Genomic DNA, 21,044 nt, shown 5'->3' on the forward strand with positions numbered 1-21,044 from the left:
TGTAGCCCACGTACCGATTTAGCTTTCATAAGTCAACAATTCAATCAGTTCCAAAATGTCCTACAGTTGACACTTTAGATACATACGTGCTGCAAGTAGCTGCCTGGTAGATTACATGGTGGTCACATTTTCACAAAGCTCTTGTACAATGTACATTAAACTAATGGTGTTTATGGTACCCTTAGCTGCGATTGGAAAAACTCGATGATCACACTGGCCTCCGGAGTTCGCTTTCGGGAAGAGCAGATGGCCTGCGAGTTGTATTTGGTAGGTAACGCCTTGGTCGCCTAACTGAATCCTTGTAACTGACAAGTAAAAGGGCCTGTTGGCTATTCCCTACTTATAACATTTTTAATGTAGCCATGTATTTTCCATGCCATGTTAGTAGCAAGGTTATATGACTAAGCTCAATTTTTGATCACAAGTTTAATCAGTCCCCTGTTGAGATGCATGTATATTATTCTTTAGAGAGGGATAGCCGGCTGCATTGAAGAAGAATGCCCATCAATCAAGACCACAAGGAGGATGGAAGGTAGTAAGAAAAAGAAGAAATCCAAAAAAATGAAAAAAGAAAAGGACAAAAGCAAGGACAAGCCTTCTCTCTGTCTTAGCTATGGTGAAGACCACCACTCAATGAAGATAAATGATATGGAGAAAAAGAGAGGAAAGGATACAAAGTTGAAGAAGAAGAAGAAGAAAAAAACAGCTTTTCAAGACAAATCTGCACTGCAACCAAGCGATATACCCACACAGGCAAAAAAGGTCAATCCACCTCATGAGGTAACTGACAAGAGATACACAGAGCATCAGCCCATCCAGACCCAAGAACCTGGAAATATGAATAAACGTGTACCAAAGGCTATGAAATATGTTGGTCAAGATATAAATCTTGTCAAAGTCCGACCTAAAAAGAGAGTTCTCTTTGATTTGTCACCAATGGGTTCAATGGTAACAAAATACTGTGATGCACCACGATATTGCTCCAATACCACATTGATATGCACTGGCCAGGAACATGAAGCTGATCCACCTAGATTCCAAGCAGTCAAGCAGTGTGAGGAATCCCAGGGAAGCACTGAAGACATAAATAGCCAGGATCTGTTCATAACACAGAATACATTTCTATCTCCATCACTTATCTCAGGGCCCAGTGATGAAGTGACTTCAACACCTGAGTTCAAACAGACCAAGTCACAACAGCCATTTCAAGAGCTACTGGCAACGGTTGCATGGAAGTCAACAGTTGAAACAGCCACTCAGACAGAGAACTTCTTCACATCTTCAGAACTTTCATCCTTTCTTAATTTTCGACTCAATACATTGAACAAGTGCGCTGAGCCACCTGTTGACCTGAGCTTGCCCCACAGAGAACGAGGACAGAAGACTACCAGCATAGTGAGAGAGGAGAGTGACATGCATCAGCGGAACAAGACAGATCTTACTCAGCTCAAAGTTGTGCAAATGCGCCTTAATGAATCCTTTTTTTTTAAGATGAAAGGAGAAAAAAAAGAGTCCCCAAAGCCACAATGTCCCTTAATGAAGCTCCAAGAGGACAACCGGAAGAAACATAAAAAGTGAACGTTGACTGAAAATTGATGAGCTTGAAGTCGTCATGACTAACTTGACATTTCAGAATTAACATGGTGGTTTAGCTTTCGATTCATGTCATTTTGAACTCATTTCAAACACTCCTTTTTGTTATGTTACATGTGTACCTTGATTTTAAGTCGTTCATAATGAAGTTCATGTTTTTGAGGTTGTTTTTTTCATTGCCTCTTATTGTAATTTCACAACTTAATGAGTGTTGTTCAGAAGTAGGCTATGGTTTTTGGCACAAACGAATGGTATACAGTAATTAAACCATTTATTTTTGTTGTTTGTACATTACAATAGTCCACATTTAATTGTGTCTGAATAGCTTGATTCCCATCCATTTCCACAGGTGGAAAAACACATAGACAGGGATCGTAACAGGTAATAGGAGACTGTAAAAACACAAACTTCCGGTGCTGGTACAACCTTCGGGAAAGTTTTCGTCCATGGTTGCAGAACACAGAAGTCCCAAAAGGGAAATGACAGGGATTAGAATGGTCAAAGTAGAGAGAGATACTAACATATTGGATAATATTTTAAGCATCAAAGCATGTAGCAACTAAATAATCAGTTCGTTAGTTTAAGCTTGAGGTTGATCGCCTGACGATGATGTTTCAGGGCTCTTTTGAATCATCCTAGCATCCTGAGGAATCATATTTGGAATTCCATCGACAATAGGGTAGGCGATGCAAAGCTCGTCGTTTACAAGTTCGTTGTTTTTTCCGTCGTATCTGAGAAACAGAAACTTTCATGAGAATTAACACTACCAAGTTGGCATAATGATATTCCTTTCATACTGAATGTCACCAAGACAAAAAGTGTTAAAAATCAGATGGCAATGACATTGTTCTTGACCATATTCTCACCTCAGCTGGTTTTTTGACAGTGGGCAAACAAGGAACTCCAGCAGGGATGTGTCGAAACGCTCTGTGTTGGCCTTTCCTCCTGCGTTGCCAGATAACATTTGATGTCTTTCAGATGTTGTTAGGGGGCTAAAGCCATGCAAAAATGAATCGGTATTGCCTAATCCTCGAAGGTTACTAATTTTGGTAACTAAGCGTCGACACACAGCCAGAGACATGACAGAAACAAATGCCCTACAGCGAGAATGGTTCGGCCAATCGTGGGAGGACACATTGTGCATCTACTTTTAAATGCCCCCTTGCAACTGAGTCCTTAACTTCAGTTCCGTCTGAAATATTTTCACGTCAATTTGAATATTTCTTCAGAATTGAGTTCGGTATTAAAATGGAATATTTTGCATAAAAATGATGAAAACCCAGATTAAGGCTATAACCCGTGTTTTCACCTAAAAGCGATACTAAGGTATACCCGCGCTTAAGATAAAGGAATTATACAATTCACCACTTCCGTTTGAGATGTGACGGTGTTAAAGACATGGAAGTGTCCATACACCAATTCATCCAATATGCATCATGTAATGATACTGGTAACTCGCACAAAAGTAACCTTAAATAATGGAAATTCCAACATGGCCACCAGGACACAATGCATCTTAATCCAACAGTACTACCAAAGTCATTTTAGTCCATCCCCTCATCTGATAGAACTGTCAGCATATGTCTGATGTAAGCAGTGTTTTAGTCCCATGGTTCACCTTCTGGAACACAAGTCTTACCTTTTAATATACAAGCCCTCCCTGACAGTTTTTGTACTTTTGTGCGTTGTTCGCACCACTGGAGGTACAACTTTTGCAACAGCTGTCGTTTCTGCATCCAGCTGAATCACCACAGGATGGCAATGTGGTGGTAATACTGATCTCTCTCTGAACAGTCATAGTGTAAACTAATGGTGGCTAGACTCGCCATCAAGCCAGACTTATGAAGTTTGGACAGTATTGTAGGCTCTTTATGAACTTGACTAAGCAGGCCTACTGCCTGTGGATCACAATTTCAAACAACTAACCAAAAGTGCTTCTGCATCACATTTATCCTCAAATGTAGCCTAATTTCTCAATATCAGTGTCTTTTATTTCAATGTCAAATACACTTGTGTGACATTTTGTTTTCTGACATAGTGATAGTGTGGGTGCAGGTACACATTTTTGCCAGTGACATCCTAAAATTGTTATGGACGGATTACATCAGAATCTCCCCCGAGATTATATCTACAGTCCCCAGCATTATGGGGGCAGGCCAGCTGCTGCCTCAGACCAAACCTGATATCTGATGTTTGATGTTCAAACAACAGAGCACAGACTGACACAATTACAATCCTTGCATTTCCTGAAAGAACAGAAACAACATCCAAGCTGTATCATTCCGAGTCAACAGTGAAATCAACAAACAATGAACAATTGCACTTGCACCAACTGGGAGTTTATTGACGGAATCAGTGAGTTTTAGTTCAATTAAAGGTAAAATCTGTGATTCTAATCCCATACTCTTTAGCTGTCAGTTAAGTATTTACGCAAAAAAAAAAAAAAAACTCTTGTTAGTACACAGTCCTGGCTCTGTAAATGGGAAACAAACATGGGGGCTCGGACCAAGCCATAAAACAATCCTAGCCCATCACAGTGTTTTTGGAGCATAGACGGGAGGGTTGTAGTTTACTGAGCTCAATATCAATAATCTTTCACAAAACCAAATCTAAAGCAGTTTGAGTACTCTCAAAGTCCTATAGTCCTAAAGTTTTGATTATCCTGCTTTTTAAAAATAATATTATAGAAGTATGAACTATGCCCACCGATTGATGAGGTAGATCTGCAGCCTTGTCAGCAGCTGTTGTTGTGCTGAAAGTGGACGATTCTATTCGTCGCAGGTTCAATCTGTCTCCAAAATGCCTGTAGATTAGCCTGGATACCAGCCCAAACCCCGCCCACAAGAGTATGACATCGTCAGGCTACCTGTAGATGGCAGTAGCTTGCAAATCTAAAAGAGTATTGTCGTACACAGCCTACATTTTGCTCCTGAATTGCAGAATTTAATGTTGACTCCAATACAAACTGCCCCTACACCAGCAATTTTTTGACCGATATTCTTGTTTTTAATAACTTTTTATGGCTGTATTTTATATGTGTAGCTCTATGTGTTACAGTTTTTATCCATTGCTTTGGGCAATTTCACAAAACTGAAATTACATTCTCAAAGCTCTTAGTGCATTTGGCAAAATAGCCTATATGGTTCAGCACAACTACATAGATCACCTTCAAAAGGTCATATCTCACCCAAAACAGTTAAGTCACGCTTCAAAACCAAATAATTTTCTCAAAAATATAGTCAGTGCCCCCAAAATGAAAAGTTTTTTCCCGAAAAGAAAAGGACATTCTCCAAGCTTTAAATATATTTGCCAAAATAACCTAGATGGTTTATCAAAACACTATGGCACACCTGCAAAAGGTCATATCTCTCCCAAAACAGACAACTCATCAATTAAAACTAATTCCTTTTCTCATACTAATAGTCAGTGCCCCCAAAATGAAAAGTCCCTTTGGCATTGTTTAAGCACTGCAGGTCAAAACGTTTAGATGTTTTGCCAGTATGGCAGTGGACCATCGAAATATCCCTCAAGTGCACATTTCAATCTTGGCTCAGTCCTTTGACACTGAATGTTTACTGCAGTAGATGTTTTCTTTCCAGAATACTTTGTGTATCAAACAGAAAAAAAGAATAATTCAAGCATAGCCTACAAGGTAGCACTCATACTGCACTCATACTGCACTCATACTGCACTCATACTGCACTCATACTGCCATGGAAATTGTTACAGTTATTGCCATACATCGTGGTTACAGTAACAGAAAATGCGTACAGCACAATATACTGTCATACAATAAGCACATCAAAACTAAAATGATGTATAGCCTACACTAACATCACAACCTGGAGCTTCTGGGTATTGTATGGGCCAAGACTGGGAATGTGGGAGACTACACTATTCTCTAAAATGGCATCCACATGGTGATGTTGCCCCCGCGCTGGCCTGGGAAATCCGCCGTTGCTCCTCTTTTTCTTCCTCCTCTTCCTCTAACAGGCAGTTGCCCTTGGTTGTTTCCCTGGCCAGATGCTTCCATGTTCATAAATTGTACTGAACTTGGTCAAGCTCTAGATATTTGATGGAAGCATTTATACTCATGGATAGGACCTGTCAGCTAACTAAACTTACTGTGTGATTGCTGATCTGATGTGTGAATCTCCCCCTTGTTAGTAAAGTTCTAGTTGCACCTGAAAATTACTGTAAGCTGATTATCCAAGAGATCCATATTACCGGATATACCATGATGTTTTTCATGGTGTTATGTGCCTGACAGATTTTGACAATAGAGTGAACTATTTTGCAGGTGATGATGTACTCAAGGAAATTATGCCAACATGTTTTGCAGAGAACAACCACTTGACTGAGAAGCAACAGTCAGTTTAGACCAGCAAGGTGTATTCAATTGGTAATTGGGCTAACTGAAAGGCAATTGTACCTAACCATTTACACAGATGTGCTAAATCATTTGAAATGTGTGCAAACTGTAGGCAATGGTACTTGTCATTTGCAAGGAGTTTCTAAAACAATTGCAATTTGATTAAAGGAATGAGAAATGCCAATCTGTTGTGAACCTGTGCCCAGTGGTTTGGAGGTTTACACGTGTTGTTTTGAGAATGTAATTTCTGTTTCGTGAAATTGCCCAAAGCAATGGATAAAAACCGTAATGTCAATCTCATCTTTCTTTTATTAATTTACTCTAATATGCGACCACATCCAGCCTGTTTCACAGCTCTATCGCTAGCTGCTGGGTCTTTGTTTCCTCACATGCTTTATCTAAAGTTCATGGTTCTGGTTTTGCACCATAATCATGGCACTGAAACAACAATTCAACATCCATCTTTCACTCTTCTGGTCGCAGACACAGGCCCAACACAAGCTGTCACCTCTGCCCTGCTGCACGGTCACCATGATGTCTGGAAATAATTCATGAAAGAATAGCACATTAGCTAGGGAATACCCATAGATCCATGGAAAGGAAGTGAAGGATCATTTCTATTCTATATTCCATGCACATGCATTACTGAAAACATGCGCTACATGAGGTTGTCAGCAAGAGAGACTCCTGTGGGATCATCTTAAAATTTCAAATGGTATTCCTTAAAGAGTTATTTTCATGTAATGTGATTGTAGAAGCCCCAGGGTACATGTTTGGCAAAGAAGTGAGCCAATAAGAAATGTGTTTGACACTGGAATGGCTTGTGCTATTTCATGCAGGACATATTTAGATTACATATAGCTACAGAAAGTCAGTTATTTTACTAATGAGCTAATAATCTAGATTACTGGTAATAAATTAATGTGATTGTTCGTCATAATTTGCAAGTTGATCAAAGAGCATTACTTGTCTACATTGTTATGGTCATATATAATAAATAAATACTTAGTGATATATAAATAAAAAATCTGTTATGTTCAAGTTGTCAATGGATAACCTTTTATTCAGTCAACAAGCCCTGGAGAATCCTCCCGTACTGTTAACTCTCTGGAAACTATGTGGTGAAACTTGACAACTGCAGGTGAAGCTGAGGAAACCCAAAGTCTGGCTTGAGATTGGCTGGCCAAAGCATGTTCCCAGCAGAGCTGTGGCCCCTGCCTCCTGTGAGGTGGGCTCTTGTAGCGCAGCCCAGGATTGTTTAGAGTCGTTATGGGCTGTTTTCTGCTCAGGTTAACCCAGTATGTTCTTGCTTTTCAATGTAGTGTCACAGCACAAACCCAGCAATCCCCAAAAGCAATGTTTTTTTTTTTTTAGTAAGGCACATGGCTGTAGCTCCCACGCCTGACACAAACATTGTCAGAGAATAGCAGATCGTATTTTCTGCCTTAACATACTGTACATCGATCTGTGTTCAATATATTACTGTATAAATAGTTGCCCAGTTACCATTAGAAACACAGCGACTGTATTGCTACTCTCTCTATATTGGAGAGTAGGGTTATTTAATAATGCACACTGAAATATAGTAATAATAAAACATATATGTATATTCTATCCTTTCAAATGTAAACTGTTTCTTTGTCAAGACTGTGTGGTGGTGGGAGTTAGAGTACACTATTTTTGTAATGCTGTATTTACTAACCTAATGGAAACCTCTGAACATTGAGTCCATAGATGTCACCTGAACAGGTAGTATACTATTCGGTGAGCAATTACTAATGCTGCAGAAGGAATCTGAAATGAGCTTGCAGTTGACGAAATAGGCTACACTAAAGTAAGCTCCTTACTGGACCAGTTTAAGGTAAAACAAACTCTAATGCGTGACATGATTTGTCAGTAGTTTGAGCAATTGCCAATGCTTTCATATGACAGTGGCGCCATCTGCTGATAATACAGTGAGTGGCAAGTTAGTCTCATCTTGTTAGAGTACAGTGGTCAGTAGTAGTCTTGGAAAACATCGCTCATCATTTACAATGTGTTTGTACCTGTTTATTATAAATTCTTAAAATTCATTATCTCTAAGGTAAATTGAGTTGGAACAGATTTGGATACCCCAGAACCCCTAAAACGGGAACGATAAACACCCTGTATATAGTTAATTCTTCATGAAAGCAAGATGGAAGAAGGGATTATGGCATGGGTATTAATGTCATCTTACATTCCAGTTTATTTGGCAATTACTATTACTTATTGTGGTCCTCATTTAATTTATAATTTAGACAACACTTACATTTGTTGTTTACAATTAGGTTGATGACCATATACACGTAAGGTCAGAGGAGCGTATGCTATAGACAAAAGAAGTGAATAAGAGGAATGTTAAAGTCATGGTTGGAGATGCATCTTAACTCTAGACTCCAAAGTCAGGCGATAGTAAGGTATTCAAAGATGCAGAAAAGAAGTTGATGCTTGGCATCAGAAGTCAGAAAAGAGTGCTGGTATTTATGTGAGATGTGAGATATGATATCAGCGATGCCAACAAATCTATGAAGCTGCTGAAGGTGTTTAGCAGGGCAATCAAGCCGACACTGCTTGCATACAACCCAGAAAACAAAAGCTTTCTTGCTAAGGACTCACTTGTGGGTAGGACCTTGGTATCCCAGCTTGCTCTGGTTTAAAATAACTACGATACACTGATTTTAGGACATTCCAATCACTGGTTAAAGACTGCAGAAGAAAAGCTGGGAAAGAAAGGACAGAGTGTGTGCGCCTGTGTTGGTGTATACATTTCACAAACAAACCAAAGTCATCACCTCAACATAAAGCACTTGAAAGACAACACTACAGTACATCCACGTGATAAAAGGTTCCTGCTAGAGGTCCGAAATCTGTTCATGTTCATTTGATACTTCAAACGCGTTGCTCCCATCAACGAGAGCGAGACACAGCTCAGCTGGGCACAGAATACAGCGACTCTCAAAGCGCTAGCTTCCTGTCTGTGTGCTCCGCTCGTCCACTGCGCTGGTGTCGCACCTCCAGGTGTTTGCTCTGGACGCGGTCAAAGTGCTGGAGCAGCTCAGTGTAATCCACATGGGCCTGATTGGAACGCTTGATGTTGCAGGACTTTGAATCATCCCTGAAAAATGACAATGAAGTTTTGACAAAATACATAAAGTAATTTCAGTAATTGATTAATGATAATGCTGAAATTGAGTTGCTGAGGAGCAGAAGAGGTGAAGAGTCCTTGTGCGAATGGTGTGTTATGTGGTTTGAAGGGGAACGGGTCATTGTATTCTTTAGAGGGAATGCTGGGTTTAGCATACTTACACAGTCCTCATAAGTTCTGGGTTGGGTACACAGCGCAGTCGATGAGACAGCAGCTGGAAGGCATGGCTTTGTGGCAGCAACATCAGAAGCCCATACAGAGCTTTGATCAGATAAGGGTTGTTCTCCACATCCAGGAGCTGCAAACGTAAGTCTAAAAGAGAGTTAGGGAGCCAGATATCTGTATGTCTAGAAAAGACAGTTAGGGAGAGAGAGATCTGTGTAAGTCTAGAAAAGAGAGTTAGGGAGACAGAGATCTGTATGTCTAGAAAAGACAGTTAGGGAGAGAGAGATCTGTGTAAGTCTAGAAAAGAGAGTTAGGGAGCCAGATATCTGTATGTCTAGAAAAGACAGTTAGGGAGAGAGAGATCTGTGTAAGTCTAGAAAAGAGAGTTAGGGAGACAGAGATCTGTCCTGTGCACCAACATGGACTCGGGGATGTAGAAGTGAGGAGCTACAGAGGCAGATTAAGCACTTACAGGTAAAGATGGGACTCTCAATAAGCTGCACCAGCTTGTCCACTTCCATGAGGAAATCTACTGTCACCTCCAGGTCCCCACTGAGTGACATATCTTAAGGAACCATTTCATACTTAATCCAGTTTAAAACAGAATATTCACAGAAATATCTCACATGTCTCCTGACATAGACGGTGCAGTGAAGCACAAGCCTCTGCCAAGTGAATATGAACTCAAGGATACAACTTCTGGATGAGCTCATAGGCATGGCGGTAGTTTTGGGTCAGGAAGCAGAGGGACACCGTTGCCACAGGATTGTGACACCAGGATCGGTACAGGCAGCAAAACAGAGCACAACTCTCCTAAAAGACATGACGTAGGAAAGGTGTTGAATATAAGAATATGTTGTAATATTCAAAAAGCTATTGAGAAAAGTAGACTTTGGGATGTAACTTTTCTTCTTTGCCCATGGGTAGATGTCAACTACACTCACAAAGATTTCTGTGGCAAGGCCTCGTCGAAGGTACGGGACTAGATCTAACCTGAGTGTGCAGGTCCTTGAGTTGGTTGCGCAACTGGAACAGCTCTGCTGATGTGAGCAAGATGGTGTTTAGTGTCTGCACCATGGTCGAGGCAAACTTAAGGTCCTCTTCCTTCAGCAAGATATCTGCCATGGAGTGAAAGATGTTCTCTGCATGCAGAAGCAGACAGAGCTGTCTGGGGGGGAAAAAACAATAAAAAAACACACATTGAAGTGGGTTGAGACAGAGCTCAGATCTCAAAAGCCTCATATAGGGATCTGAGAAAAGGTGCTCGTGTCTGGAAGGCGTCATCACCTGATGATGAAGGCTCCCCTGGTCTCCAGCAACTTCCTCTCCAGACTGAAGCGCTTGAGTAAGTTAATCATGAATTTAGTGAAGTAGGAGTTCATGCTGGGGGTGGAAGGGGAGGCATCAGCCGTCTTGGATCCTGTGAGAGAGAGACAAAAGTTCAGCTACTTCTAATGAACAGGAGGTAGGTATGCAAATCAATGCTAAAATGCTACTTTATGGCAAAACAATCTACAGCTGCTGTTCCCAGACCAAGAAAAAACTTTGTTAAACTTTTGCATAATCGTCTCACCAACAACCAGCTGATGGCCAATATTGCTCTGCTCAGGAACATGGAGTCCTGCTTTGCTGTCAGAACTATCACACATCCCAGAGTTGTAAGTCTGTCCGGCTGGTGATGATGCAATCTCTGCAAGCACTTCCAGATCCTTCAGTATCACCTGAGGGATTAAGAGGTGCAATGATGCAGAGAGTAAACGGCTTCCCCACAAAACACATAGCATACATCCAGTGAACACTATGTACTCCAACAATCAAATCATACCTCATCAGATTCATCAGAAAGGGTCTTCAACAGCATTGGGAATAGACTGTCTGTGTGTCTGAACATCTATGAAGACAATACACATGGGAACTTTTACCGTGGAAGATATATAGCATAAAGACAAGGTCACGCTAGCAAGAAAAGTGGTATATACTGTATATTGAGCACATGCAGTGAGCGACAGTAAAGTGAAGACTTTGCTCACCTTCCTTGGTGTTTTTATGTAAAGGTGGTACAACCATTTGAGCACAGCAATCCGAGTCATCATCCCAGTGGACGAGTCATGCAGGTGGTGGTCCAAAACCTGAACGATTCCATCCAGATCAAGAGTCACCTGCGCCCGGTCTAAACTGGGATAGTAAGATCAAGTCTGACAGTGAGTAAAACTCAGTGATGCTTAAACAGTTTCCTCTTTGAAATCAAAACCTATAACTACTGCCCAGGGGTGCGTTTCTCGAAAGCATAGTTGTCTAACCACTGTCGCAATCTCCATGGTTACAACTGTGGTTCAGCGACTTAGTGTTGGATTGGGACCACTGCTCGCGACCTGTCATTAGAAGCGTTGTTCCTGCATAAAACTAGAAGTTAGTTTTTCAAGTATGAGGCCGCTCCATCAGCTGCTCTAGTAAATGTGTAGAACACATCTTTACCCTCTGCATGCTGCATTACGTCATTAACACCATAGTTGGGACTATGGTGGTATGCAAGACGGAAGTGGCATTTTTCAATGTAGCTCCTACAGTTGGGAGAAACAGCAAGAGTAGGTCGGTATTTCAGCCAACAGTGCAGCGTGCCACCATGGTTCAGCATGGACTTCCATTGGTGTATTGTCCTCCTGGTCTTTTCAGTCATGCATACATATAAGTGTCAAGGTACGCAAATGCTACTGCAAACACATTGCAATAATAAGTGCCATATCTGTTATTAATGCCCAAATCTCCAGTCTGAGAATATGTTTATAAATCCATACTGGGAGTTGGGTTTGGAAGTAAAGGGGTATTAAAGGGACCATCTAGGACGGTGTACAAGAGGGAAGGAAGAGAGAGAGTATTGTTTATGTATGATCTGATATGTTCTCTGTGGATATGTGCACTTACACTGCTGGTGCGAAGAAGCAGATTTTGCTGAGACCAATGGACTCCTGAGAGGCATTGAGAGAGTCTGGAAAGAAAGACCCATGATAAATATCAGCTCTAGGATAGGGCAGTGGGCTACAGACTAATGATTAATATCAGCTCTAGGATAGGGCAGTGGGCTACAGACTAATGATTAATATCAGCTCTAGGATAGGGCAGTGGGCTACAGACTAATGATTAATATCAGCTCTAGGATAGGGCAGTGGGCTACAGACTAATGATTAATATCAGCTCTAGGATAGGGCAGTGGGCTACAGACTAATGATTAATATCAGCTCTAGGATAGGGCAGTGGGCTACAGACTAATGATTAATATCAGCTCTAGGATAGGGCAGTGGGCTACAGACTAATGATTAATATCAGCTCTAGGATAGGGCAGTGGGCTACAGACTAATGATTAATATCAGCTCTAGGATAGGGCAGTGGGCTACAGACTAATGATTAATATCAGCTCTAGGATAGGGCAGTGGGCTACAGACTAATGATTAATATCAGCTCTAGGATAGGGCAGTGGGCAGAATCTGATAACATACATGCCTGCTTTCATTTCAGGCATTCCACAGTGATAGCTAAGTTTCTAAGCTCTAATAAAGATGTATAAGCCGTGCAAGATAAATAACAACCCCCACGTTACACGACAGAAAAACAGAAAGAAAGACAGAAAGAGGTGTTGGAGTACTCTAAACAGTTTCACCCAACAATGTCCCAAACTCCTCTAGTGAATCCGGTCCTCCACTGTAGATGGTGACCTTTTCTTCAGTCCTCCCTCTCATGTTTCCTTCTGTTACTCACCATTGAGATCCTCTTGAGACTTGGGCGGGCTGTCCTGTTGAGGTGGGGTTGTTTGTGATCCTGTTTCCTCTTCATCTTCATCATCCTCAGGGGTGACAAGCTTCATTAGACTACTATTGCATGCACTGGCAGCTTCTTTAGTGCCTGAACAGTATGGATTAAGGACAGAAATACAGGAGGAAGGTAGTTCTGGATTTCCCTGTGCCTTGCATTAACTGTTGCTGCAGGTATTGTACACTATACAGTTTTCTCTCTCATACAGTATATATATTTATATATATATATTACACGTACACACACACACACACACACACACACACACACACACACACACACACACACACACACACACAAACACACTGGGTAACACGGTAAACGGTTTGTTGAACCATTCAGTACGCCCCCTACAATTTGGAATATGGACCACAGAATATTGTGATGTGTCATTTTCCTATAATTTCCAAAACGTGCTTATTGCGTTGATGTGGTTCTTTTTTAAGACTACATGCGCGTTCTGGACAGCAACAGCTCACTAAGTATTGGATTTGGAGATGATGAGCTACATGTAGCAAACTAATCCCCTGTATGAGTCATAAAAGTGCACACTTAGCCCAAGAATTAATGAATGCTTATTTTTACATCTTATATGGCTCAAAGAGCTTTACTTTCAAGATCACAGTGTAATATAAAGTAAAATACTGATAAATAATATAAAAGCCACCCCCCTAATAACAGTGTGGTTTGTGAGTATTTGGCAAACAAATAGAAACCTCCCTTCGGTCGGTAAATCCTGTATTTTCTCAGGCTAATGGAGTCCCATAAAACAGGCTCACCACACCTACAGTAACCTTAATCCCAACGCTCTTGACCCAGCCTGGTCTGAGAATGTAGAAATGTCAAATTAGCTCATAAAGCTCATTGCACATAGACATTACCAGCAATCAGTTCCACATAAAAGAATAAAACTAAATGTTAAATTCCTGTTCAAAGCAAAACTGACTCCAATGTTCCAAACAGATTAACAATATGTTAAAGTTGAATGTTTTGATATATTTAAAATGGAAATAAAATGTAATAAAATAATCTGCCTCTCACTGACTTCCTGTTAGCTCCATGGCTAACCAACACAACACAAGTTACTTCTTAATAATGGACCACAATCCAAGCATTTTCATATCAAATGTGACGTGACATTGGACATCTGGAGACAAGAGATGGTCAAATGTGGAAATAAATGTGTGTGGGAACTCTAGAAAGTGAGATGGGAACGACTATAGCATTAAATGCATTTGGAATAACTAAACCAACCTAAGCATCTATTGATGGCAGGGCTCTAAGTGGGTTTTAAAGTCTGACTATGGAGGAAAAAATGCAGAAGTAAGGGATGGGTCTTGGAAGAAAAAAATGGTAGGCGTAGCATGTTTTCGACATGCTTCTAGTCCACGATTTCAAAGAGGTGTCCCCTGACTTTGAAGTCTCCTAATGGCTGAAGTCATTCCCTGGAAGACTACATACACTTAACATTTAACATTCTCCCTCCTCCCCTTTTCAGTAAATTAGGGTTGGCTCAACTCCCACCACCACACCTACTATATACAAAGCACGTTCAGAAACTCTTTAAACATTCGGTCCAGTCACACAAGGATACTTTTCTTGCGGTCGTCATATGAGAGGCCGGGCAGCACAGCAGTCAGGATCCCTGAGGAGTAAGGCAGCATCACACGACCAGCCAGCTGGATGAACTCCCTCATCCATGTCATGGCCGTCAGCTGGATTAGGTCATTTGCTGGGAAAGATCAGCAGGGCAATGGGTTAGATTGGACTTTATGACTAAATGTGCACCTGAAGCAGTCGTCTGATTTCCTTTCACATAGATGAATCAAGGGCATTTTCTGTTGATTTAAGGGAGTACACACTAAGCGTGTTTGTTCCCAAATGATTGATCCACTAGGATACATTGAAATGACATGTACAAGGTGCTTAACAAATCCAACATTTATACATAGGAATAGCTAAACTGGAGTCTGAATCAATTTATAACCATTTCTATACAAATGTGTCAGGTCAAATGTGTATGCTCTAATTTTGGATAGATGGGAAAATGTGATCCATATATTGCCATTTTTCATTTTTTTATGAAATACTACTAACAGTGATTCCACTTACTGAGCTTGGACTCATCAGACACCTGACAGTGGATGACCAGAATGTTAGCCATCTCTGCAAACTTCACACTAGATGGTGTCTTTTTGATTTCCTTGAGAAACTCCCCCAAGACCACTTCACACCTGAAAAATAAGGAATAGTCCTTGTTTTGTTTTACCAAGCACCAGAGTTGGGTCTACTTAAGGGGGCCGAGAGTGAAGGAGAGACAAAAAGAGACAGAGAGAGTGAGGTCCTGAATGAATGAATAAATTCAAATACAAGGAAGTAATGCAAACCCATAGTCCTGTGAGTTACAAAGGAGTTTCCGCTATATCTCTTCAGGCTGGGAAGAAAAGAGCCCCTTGAGATATTTCATACAGGCTTGTCCAGACTCACTCATGAGATCAACCGACGTACGTAGTACCACCCCTGCAGGTTGTGTATGGATTAACCAAACACGTAGGAGAGGATTTTGGTGCAGGCCAGTGGCATTCCAGACACCTCCCTTATCTACTCCATCTAATGCTGCAGATCCCGGCACCTATAGGGCCTCTGGAATGAAGCCTGATTTAGGGTGGCTGCCATTCAATTCAATTCAATTCAATTCAATTTTATTTGTATAGCGCCATAACAATACAATTGCCTCTAGGCGCTTAACAGAGCCCAGAGCCTAAACCCCCTTAGTGCATGCACAACGGCAACAGGGGCAAGGAAAAACTCCCTGTTAGGCATGATCATTTCAGTGGAGATGCATTTTACATCTTAAAAAACTACTGGTGACACTCCACTTGACCTCCTAACTATAACAAATGTAATCCATTGACCCCCATTCCAAACAACTATGGGGGAGTTTGAGGAGTAGGTGTAGCCTTACTTAGCTCTTTTGCAAGGTAGGCTGTATGGTTGTACAGTCGTGGCCAAACGTTTTGAGAATGACACAAATTTACATTTTCACAAAGTTTGCTGCTTCAGTGTCTTTAGATATTTTTGTCAGATGTTACTATGGAAGACTGAAGTATAATTACAAACATTTAATAAGTGTCAAAGGCTTTTATTGGCAATTACATGAAGTTAATGCAAAAAGTCAATATGTGCAGTTTTGACCCTTCTTTTTCAAGACCTCTGCAATCCGCCCTGGCATGCTGTCAATTAACTTCTGGGCCACATCCTGACTGATGGCGGCCCATTCTTGCATAATCAATGCTTGGAGTTGGTCAGAAATAGTTTTTTTTTTGTTTGTCCACCCGACTCTTGTGGATTGACCACAAGTTCTCAATGGGATTAAGGTCTGGGGAGTTTCCTGGCCAATGGACCCAAAATATCAATGTTTTGTTCCCCGATTCACTTAGTTATCACTTTTGCCTTATAGCAAGGTGCTCCATCATGCTGGAATATGCATTGTTCATCACCAAACTGTTCCTGGATGGTTGGGAGAAGTGGCTCGGGGAACAAAACATTGATATTTTGGGTCCATTGGCCAGGAAACTCCCCAGACCTAAATCCCATTGAGAACTTGTGGTCAATCCTGTGTATTGCTGAAATTACAAGGCTCCTTTTTGTTCCTTTGTCAACACCACCCACTGAAATGGTACTACAATACACACAGGGTCTCTCTTGTAGTATTCCCTAAATAATTGACCTTTATCTTGTGATGATCATTCCAGATTGGGGAAATGCATCACAGAAGTCCACACGTTTAATTAGTTTAACACAGAAAAGGGGTTATTTAAAATGGAGAAGCACTTTCTACTCTGTTTTATTTATATTGTAAAATGCTAGCCTAGGTGTTGAGTGTGGTTGCAACTGTGGAAACTGGACTTGGTTTGGGGATAAATAAACATAAAATATGAAACATATCAGTAAGGATAAAAAAACAGGATGCAAATTTTAAAAAGTAAACTGGTTCTTACGTCCGTCTAATCTCCTTGCTACTGTCTCCCAGAATCTGAAAGAGCCCATCCAGAATTTCTGGCAGGTAGTCTATAAGGTTGATGTCAGGGACTGATTCCAACACCAAGATCTAAAAGGCAGTGGTACAGAGAAAAGCAGGTCTGAGTTTGCATGTATGAATTAGATTATATATATATTAATGTTGCCTACACTTGAAACTGTAAACATGAAATATGCACAATTACTCCAAGAACTGTTTGAAAACAACACAGAGGCTGATTGCAAAATGTATTTCTTAACTTGTTTGGCAATATCATGTTAAGCAATCTAAATAATGATTGGTTTGTCATGTCACAAAATCTGACTGCGTATTTGGTGTGGGATCCAAAAATATTCAATATTATCATTTGCATACAAATAATCACATAGAAACTGTCTTACCCAAGAGATGATAAACTGCCGAGCATATTGGTTGTTTGAATAGATACGCTCACGGAGCAATGGAACGAATGCCACCAGGTCAAACTTATTACTTTCTGTGACTATGTCCTGCAAGAACACATACCAATGTTAATCAGGAGTTACCAACACATGCTCTACCTGAGTAACTTAACTTTAGTTTGAGTAATCTAATCATCTTGTGTATGAGTAAATCAACAGCTCTGTCTTACCTTTAACAGTCTATCAAGGAGCTCAGAGCCACTTTTCACATTAGGATCTGGATCTGCCGCAAGCTGGGGAAGAGAGACAAAACATTGGCTCTCTGTAGGAGCAGAAGAAGTATGCTACTGCTTTCATAGCACTATTTTTTCAGCTCCATTTTATCGCAGTACATCACCTTCATCAAACATCCTTCAAAGTATCAATCACTATATGCACAATTGAACATGAATGTGTGGAATAAGGACCCAAAGTGAGGTTTACCTTACTCAGCCCATCAAAAAGGACATTGAAATGAGGCAACACTGCACCTCTGGCCACCTTCACAATGTTATACAGGGCCTCACAAGCATAGTATCGTAATCGGCTATCAGAGTCATTGAAGCAGGTTAGCACAGGTTCAATGAGCTCTTTCAGATACAGGCCAGAATCCTGAAAAATACAATAAACAAACAAGTCACACTCTACACTGTGGCTACAGTTTGATATCTGGGGCAAACTGGTCATGCTTTAGAGGACTATATGGAACAGTTCAACATTCCAATGCACGCCTGTCTGCATACAATGAGTGGATGTCTGTGAATAGCACAAATGAAAAGTCATGCCATAGGGGCTTACCCTATTTCCTGACCCTTGCATTCTTACAAACGCTTGTGGCCTACTTTTCTGTTGCATGTGCATTCGGCAAGATTTCTCGTCCAAATAAATGGACGACAGAATGAATAGATAAGAATCAAAGTCTGACACCTAGTTCATATATGATTGATGGGGCAGGGTCTTTCAAAAAATGTCAGGAAAGATTTATAAACGTTTGAAGGCAGGAGACATTAGTTTGGTTTAACACAATGACAAAGTAGGTTGATTCCAAATTCTTCTCTTACCTTGCCAAGAGCAATTGAGCAAGCTGCCAAGCCAATAAGCCCACCTTTGCGACTGTGGGGGTGTTGTGAAAGGGCAAACTCTGATGCCAGTATCTGAATAACATGTCTGATTTGGGTGGAGTTATTTTGGGCCACAAATTCACGTACAAGTCTGTATTGAAAGACAAGCATTCATATATGACTCCTACATCAACACATGTAAACACACTCAACAAGAGCGGGACGACAAGGTGATATGACTCTCCTGGTCAAAAACACGTAGAATGTGAAGACTTCTATGGAAATGAATGGAGCTGTCACAACTTCCTGGTGTTTCTGACACCATCAAGCTCATTCTGCTAAACACAACTAAAGAACTAGTTTTTTGATCAGTAGGACCATAACTGCATTGCGCACTATTAAACCTTACAGATCACCTGATGCATCAGATGACAAGTCACCATACTTTGTGCATGGCATTAGCCGGTATCACTCAAGTAATCTGAGTGAAATACAATGGTACATTCCATTCAAACATAAAAAAAAACAGTACGTTTCCGCGAAGTGAAACTTGAATTTGGAAACGAGTTATGATAGAAATGTCCTTTAATGAACATCGGCACTTACTTCTCAATTTCTAGTGCGGCGACTTTCCTCTTCTCGTACAATTTATCATTCAGAGCTCGCACAATGTTTGGGGTCAAAGGCGAAAAGTCCTTCTCAGTATTCATTTTGTTTACTATAAATCACGCGATCAACTACAAATAACGCCTACATAAAACACAATATTTTCCCTTGATCTCTTAACCTGATCTCCAACCTTGCCCCAATTTTCTTTAAATCAGCAAATAATTACACGTAACAATGTAGCCCCTATGAAAGCTACAGGGTCTCACAAGCTCCAACACATCATGAGCTATCAAAGAGAACAGTTAGTCGTCTTCCCTGGCAGCAGCGGTTGTCCTCTTGCTTCATACGACTTAATGAGGCGTTTAACCGTTTCTCCAAATTGTACACTATGTCTGTCTGTGGGCGTTCAACAAATTCAAATGTAGATTCTCCATAACCTGAAAAATGTCAAGCTGATGTGTACGTTAACGCAAACGTCGATTCTCTGACGAACCGAAAGATAGCAATGGTACAGGGTATCTTGACATTAGCGACCCTCGAGATGAACAATAATATACGAATATCGTTATGTCTCTAGCTATCTAACAGTGATCAATAGTCAGCGACTAGTCACATTTCCATTTGTGCACTCATGACAGAGGTTTCTTCAAGATTAGCTTATTCGTGTACGTCTTGTACTCTCTGTGGTGCTATGGTGTAGCCATATTTCCCGGCTCACATGACTTTCTGCACTTTTCCAGGCTGATAAGTCAAACTCCGATCAAGAAGTGCCCTGCCTATCGAGCCCCTACTGCATGCAATCGATGTTTCCTTTAACCGACCAGAGTTTACATAGGCGAAAACTTGTGAGGTCTGGGTGGGGGTAATTTTACTGGCTGTTGAGCTCAAATAACAACCTTTTGCCAGAATCGCGGCCTATGCCTTTACATGAAATTATTATGTATAGTGGATCAAATCTATTCCGGAGTTTATAAATAGGTAGAATTTACAAAATATTGAATTAGATTGATGGATAAATCGCCCAAAACACACAATGAGGTAGGTTTAAAAAAAAACATTGTTTTGAATTTAGTATTTGCAAAGAGAAGGATGTTGCCCAAGCTGTTTAACACAGTGGACAACACTTCATATCCGTCCATCGCCTACTGGCGGAGAGTAGAATAGCCTATAGTTTCATTTGGAAGTTTCTTCCGTTCCGATGTGATAAGGAACATTAGGCTACAGGAAGTCATTCCTCCCCACCGTAATCACCCTTTATAATGACGACCCCCCTTTTTGTAGACAGTTTCAGTGTTAGATAGATATCCACTCCCGGGTAGCTGTAGCGCCACCGCCTCCACCTCTTCTTCCAGGATGTGCAACTTCCCAGATAGCAAAACAGAGCTTGCGGTCCGATGGCCTTTTGCTCATCGGTTTTTGGGCAGTCCACTGGTGAATAACAGACAAATGGCCCAGCGTTTTGTTACTTGCTTTCAAAAAACGGTTTCTTTATTAATTTGTACTTCTTAATTTATCTTCACCAACCCTTAACTTTTTTATAGATGTTACGGTTCAGAAGTGGCAGACCACCAGTAAGCTTCCGACAAAAATCCACCAGTGGACCAATGTCATGGACAAAAATATTGGCACCCCTGCACTTCTGTCAGATAATGCACCACTACTCCCAGAAAAGTGTTGCAATTACATATACTTTGTAGTCACATGTTTATTTACTTAGTTTGCATTGGAAAAACACAAAAAATCTGAGAAATAATGCAAAATCTGACTTTATTCCACATAAAACTCTAAAAAGGGCCGGACAAAATTATTG

The 21,044-nt window shown here is 40.8% G+C and overlaps 2 protein-coding genes across 2 annotated transcripts; both read right to left on the minus strand.

Annotated features, from left to right (window-relative positions):
• Positions 1-1,847: 1,847 nt before the first annotated feature.
• LOC308368186 (phosphatidylinositol N-acetylglucosaminyltransferase subunit Y-like) lies at positions 1,848-2,170 on the minus strand. Its single transcript, XM_080842293.1, has one exon. The coding sequence runs from the start codon at positions 2,135-2,137 to the stop codon at positions 1,901-1,903; it is 237 nt and encodes a 78-aa protein (XP_080698419.1). The 5' UTR covers positions 2,138-2,170; the 3' UTR covers positions 1,848-1,900.
• A 6,033-nt stretch (positions 2,171-8,203) lies between these two features.
• On the minus strand, positions 8,204-19,930 carry vac14 (vac14 homolog). The gene is made up of 19 exons (XM_080841496.1): positions 19,232-19,930; positions 18,626-18,776; positions 18,009-18,176; positions 17,756-17,818; positions 17,526-17,633; positions 17,105-17,214; positions 15,216-15,337; positions 14,698-14,835; positions 13,050-13,193; positions 12,219-12,282; positions 11,327-11,471; positions 11,122-11,187; positions 10,870-11,017; positions 10,584-10,716; positions 10,290-10,464; positions 9,991-10,109; positions 9,769-9,848; positions 9,293-9,443; positions 8,204-9,101 (listed from the first exon to the last, which is right to left on the minus strand). The coding sequence occupies exons 1-19, from the start codon at positions 19,333-19,335 to the stop codon at positions 8,942-8,944; spliced, it is 2,349 nt and encodes a 782-aa protein (XP_080697622.1). The 5' UTR covers positions 19,336-19,930; the 3' UTR covers positions 8,204-8,941.
• Between the last annotated feature and the right edge of the window lie 1,114 nt (positions 19,931-21,044).

The sequence above is a fragment of the Sprattus sprattus genome, assembly GCF_963457725.1.
Source record: "Sprattus sprattus genome assembly, chromosome: 7".
NCBI lineage: Eukaryota > Metazoa > Chordata > Actinopteri > Clupeiformes > Clupeidae > Sprattus > Sprattus sprattus.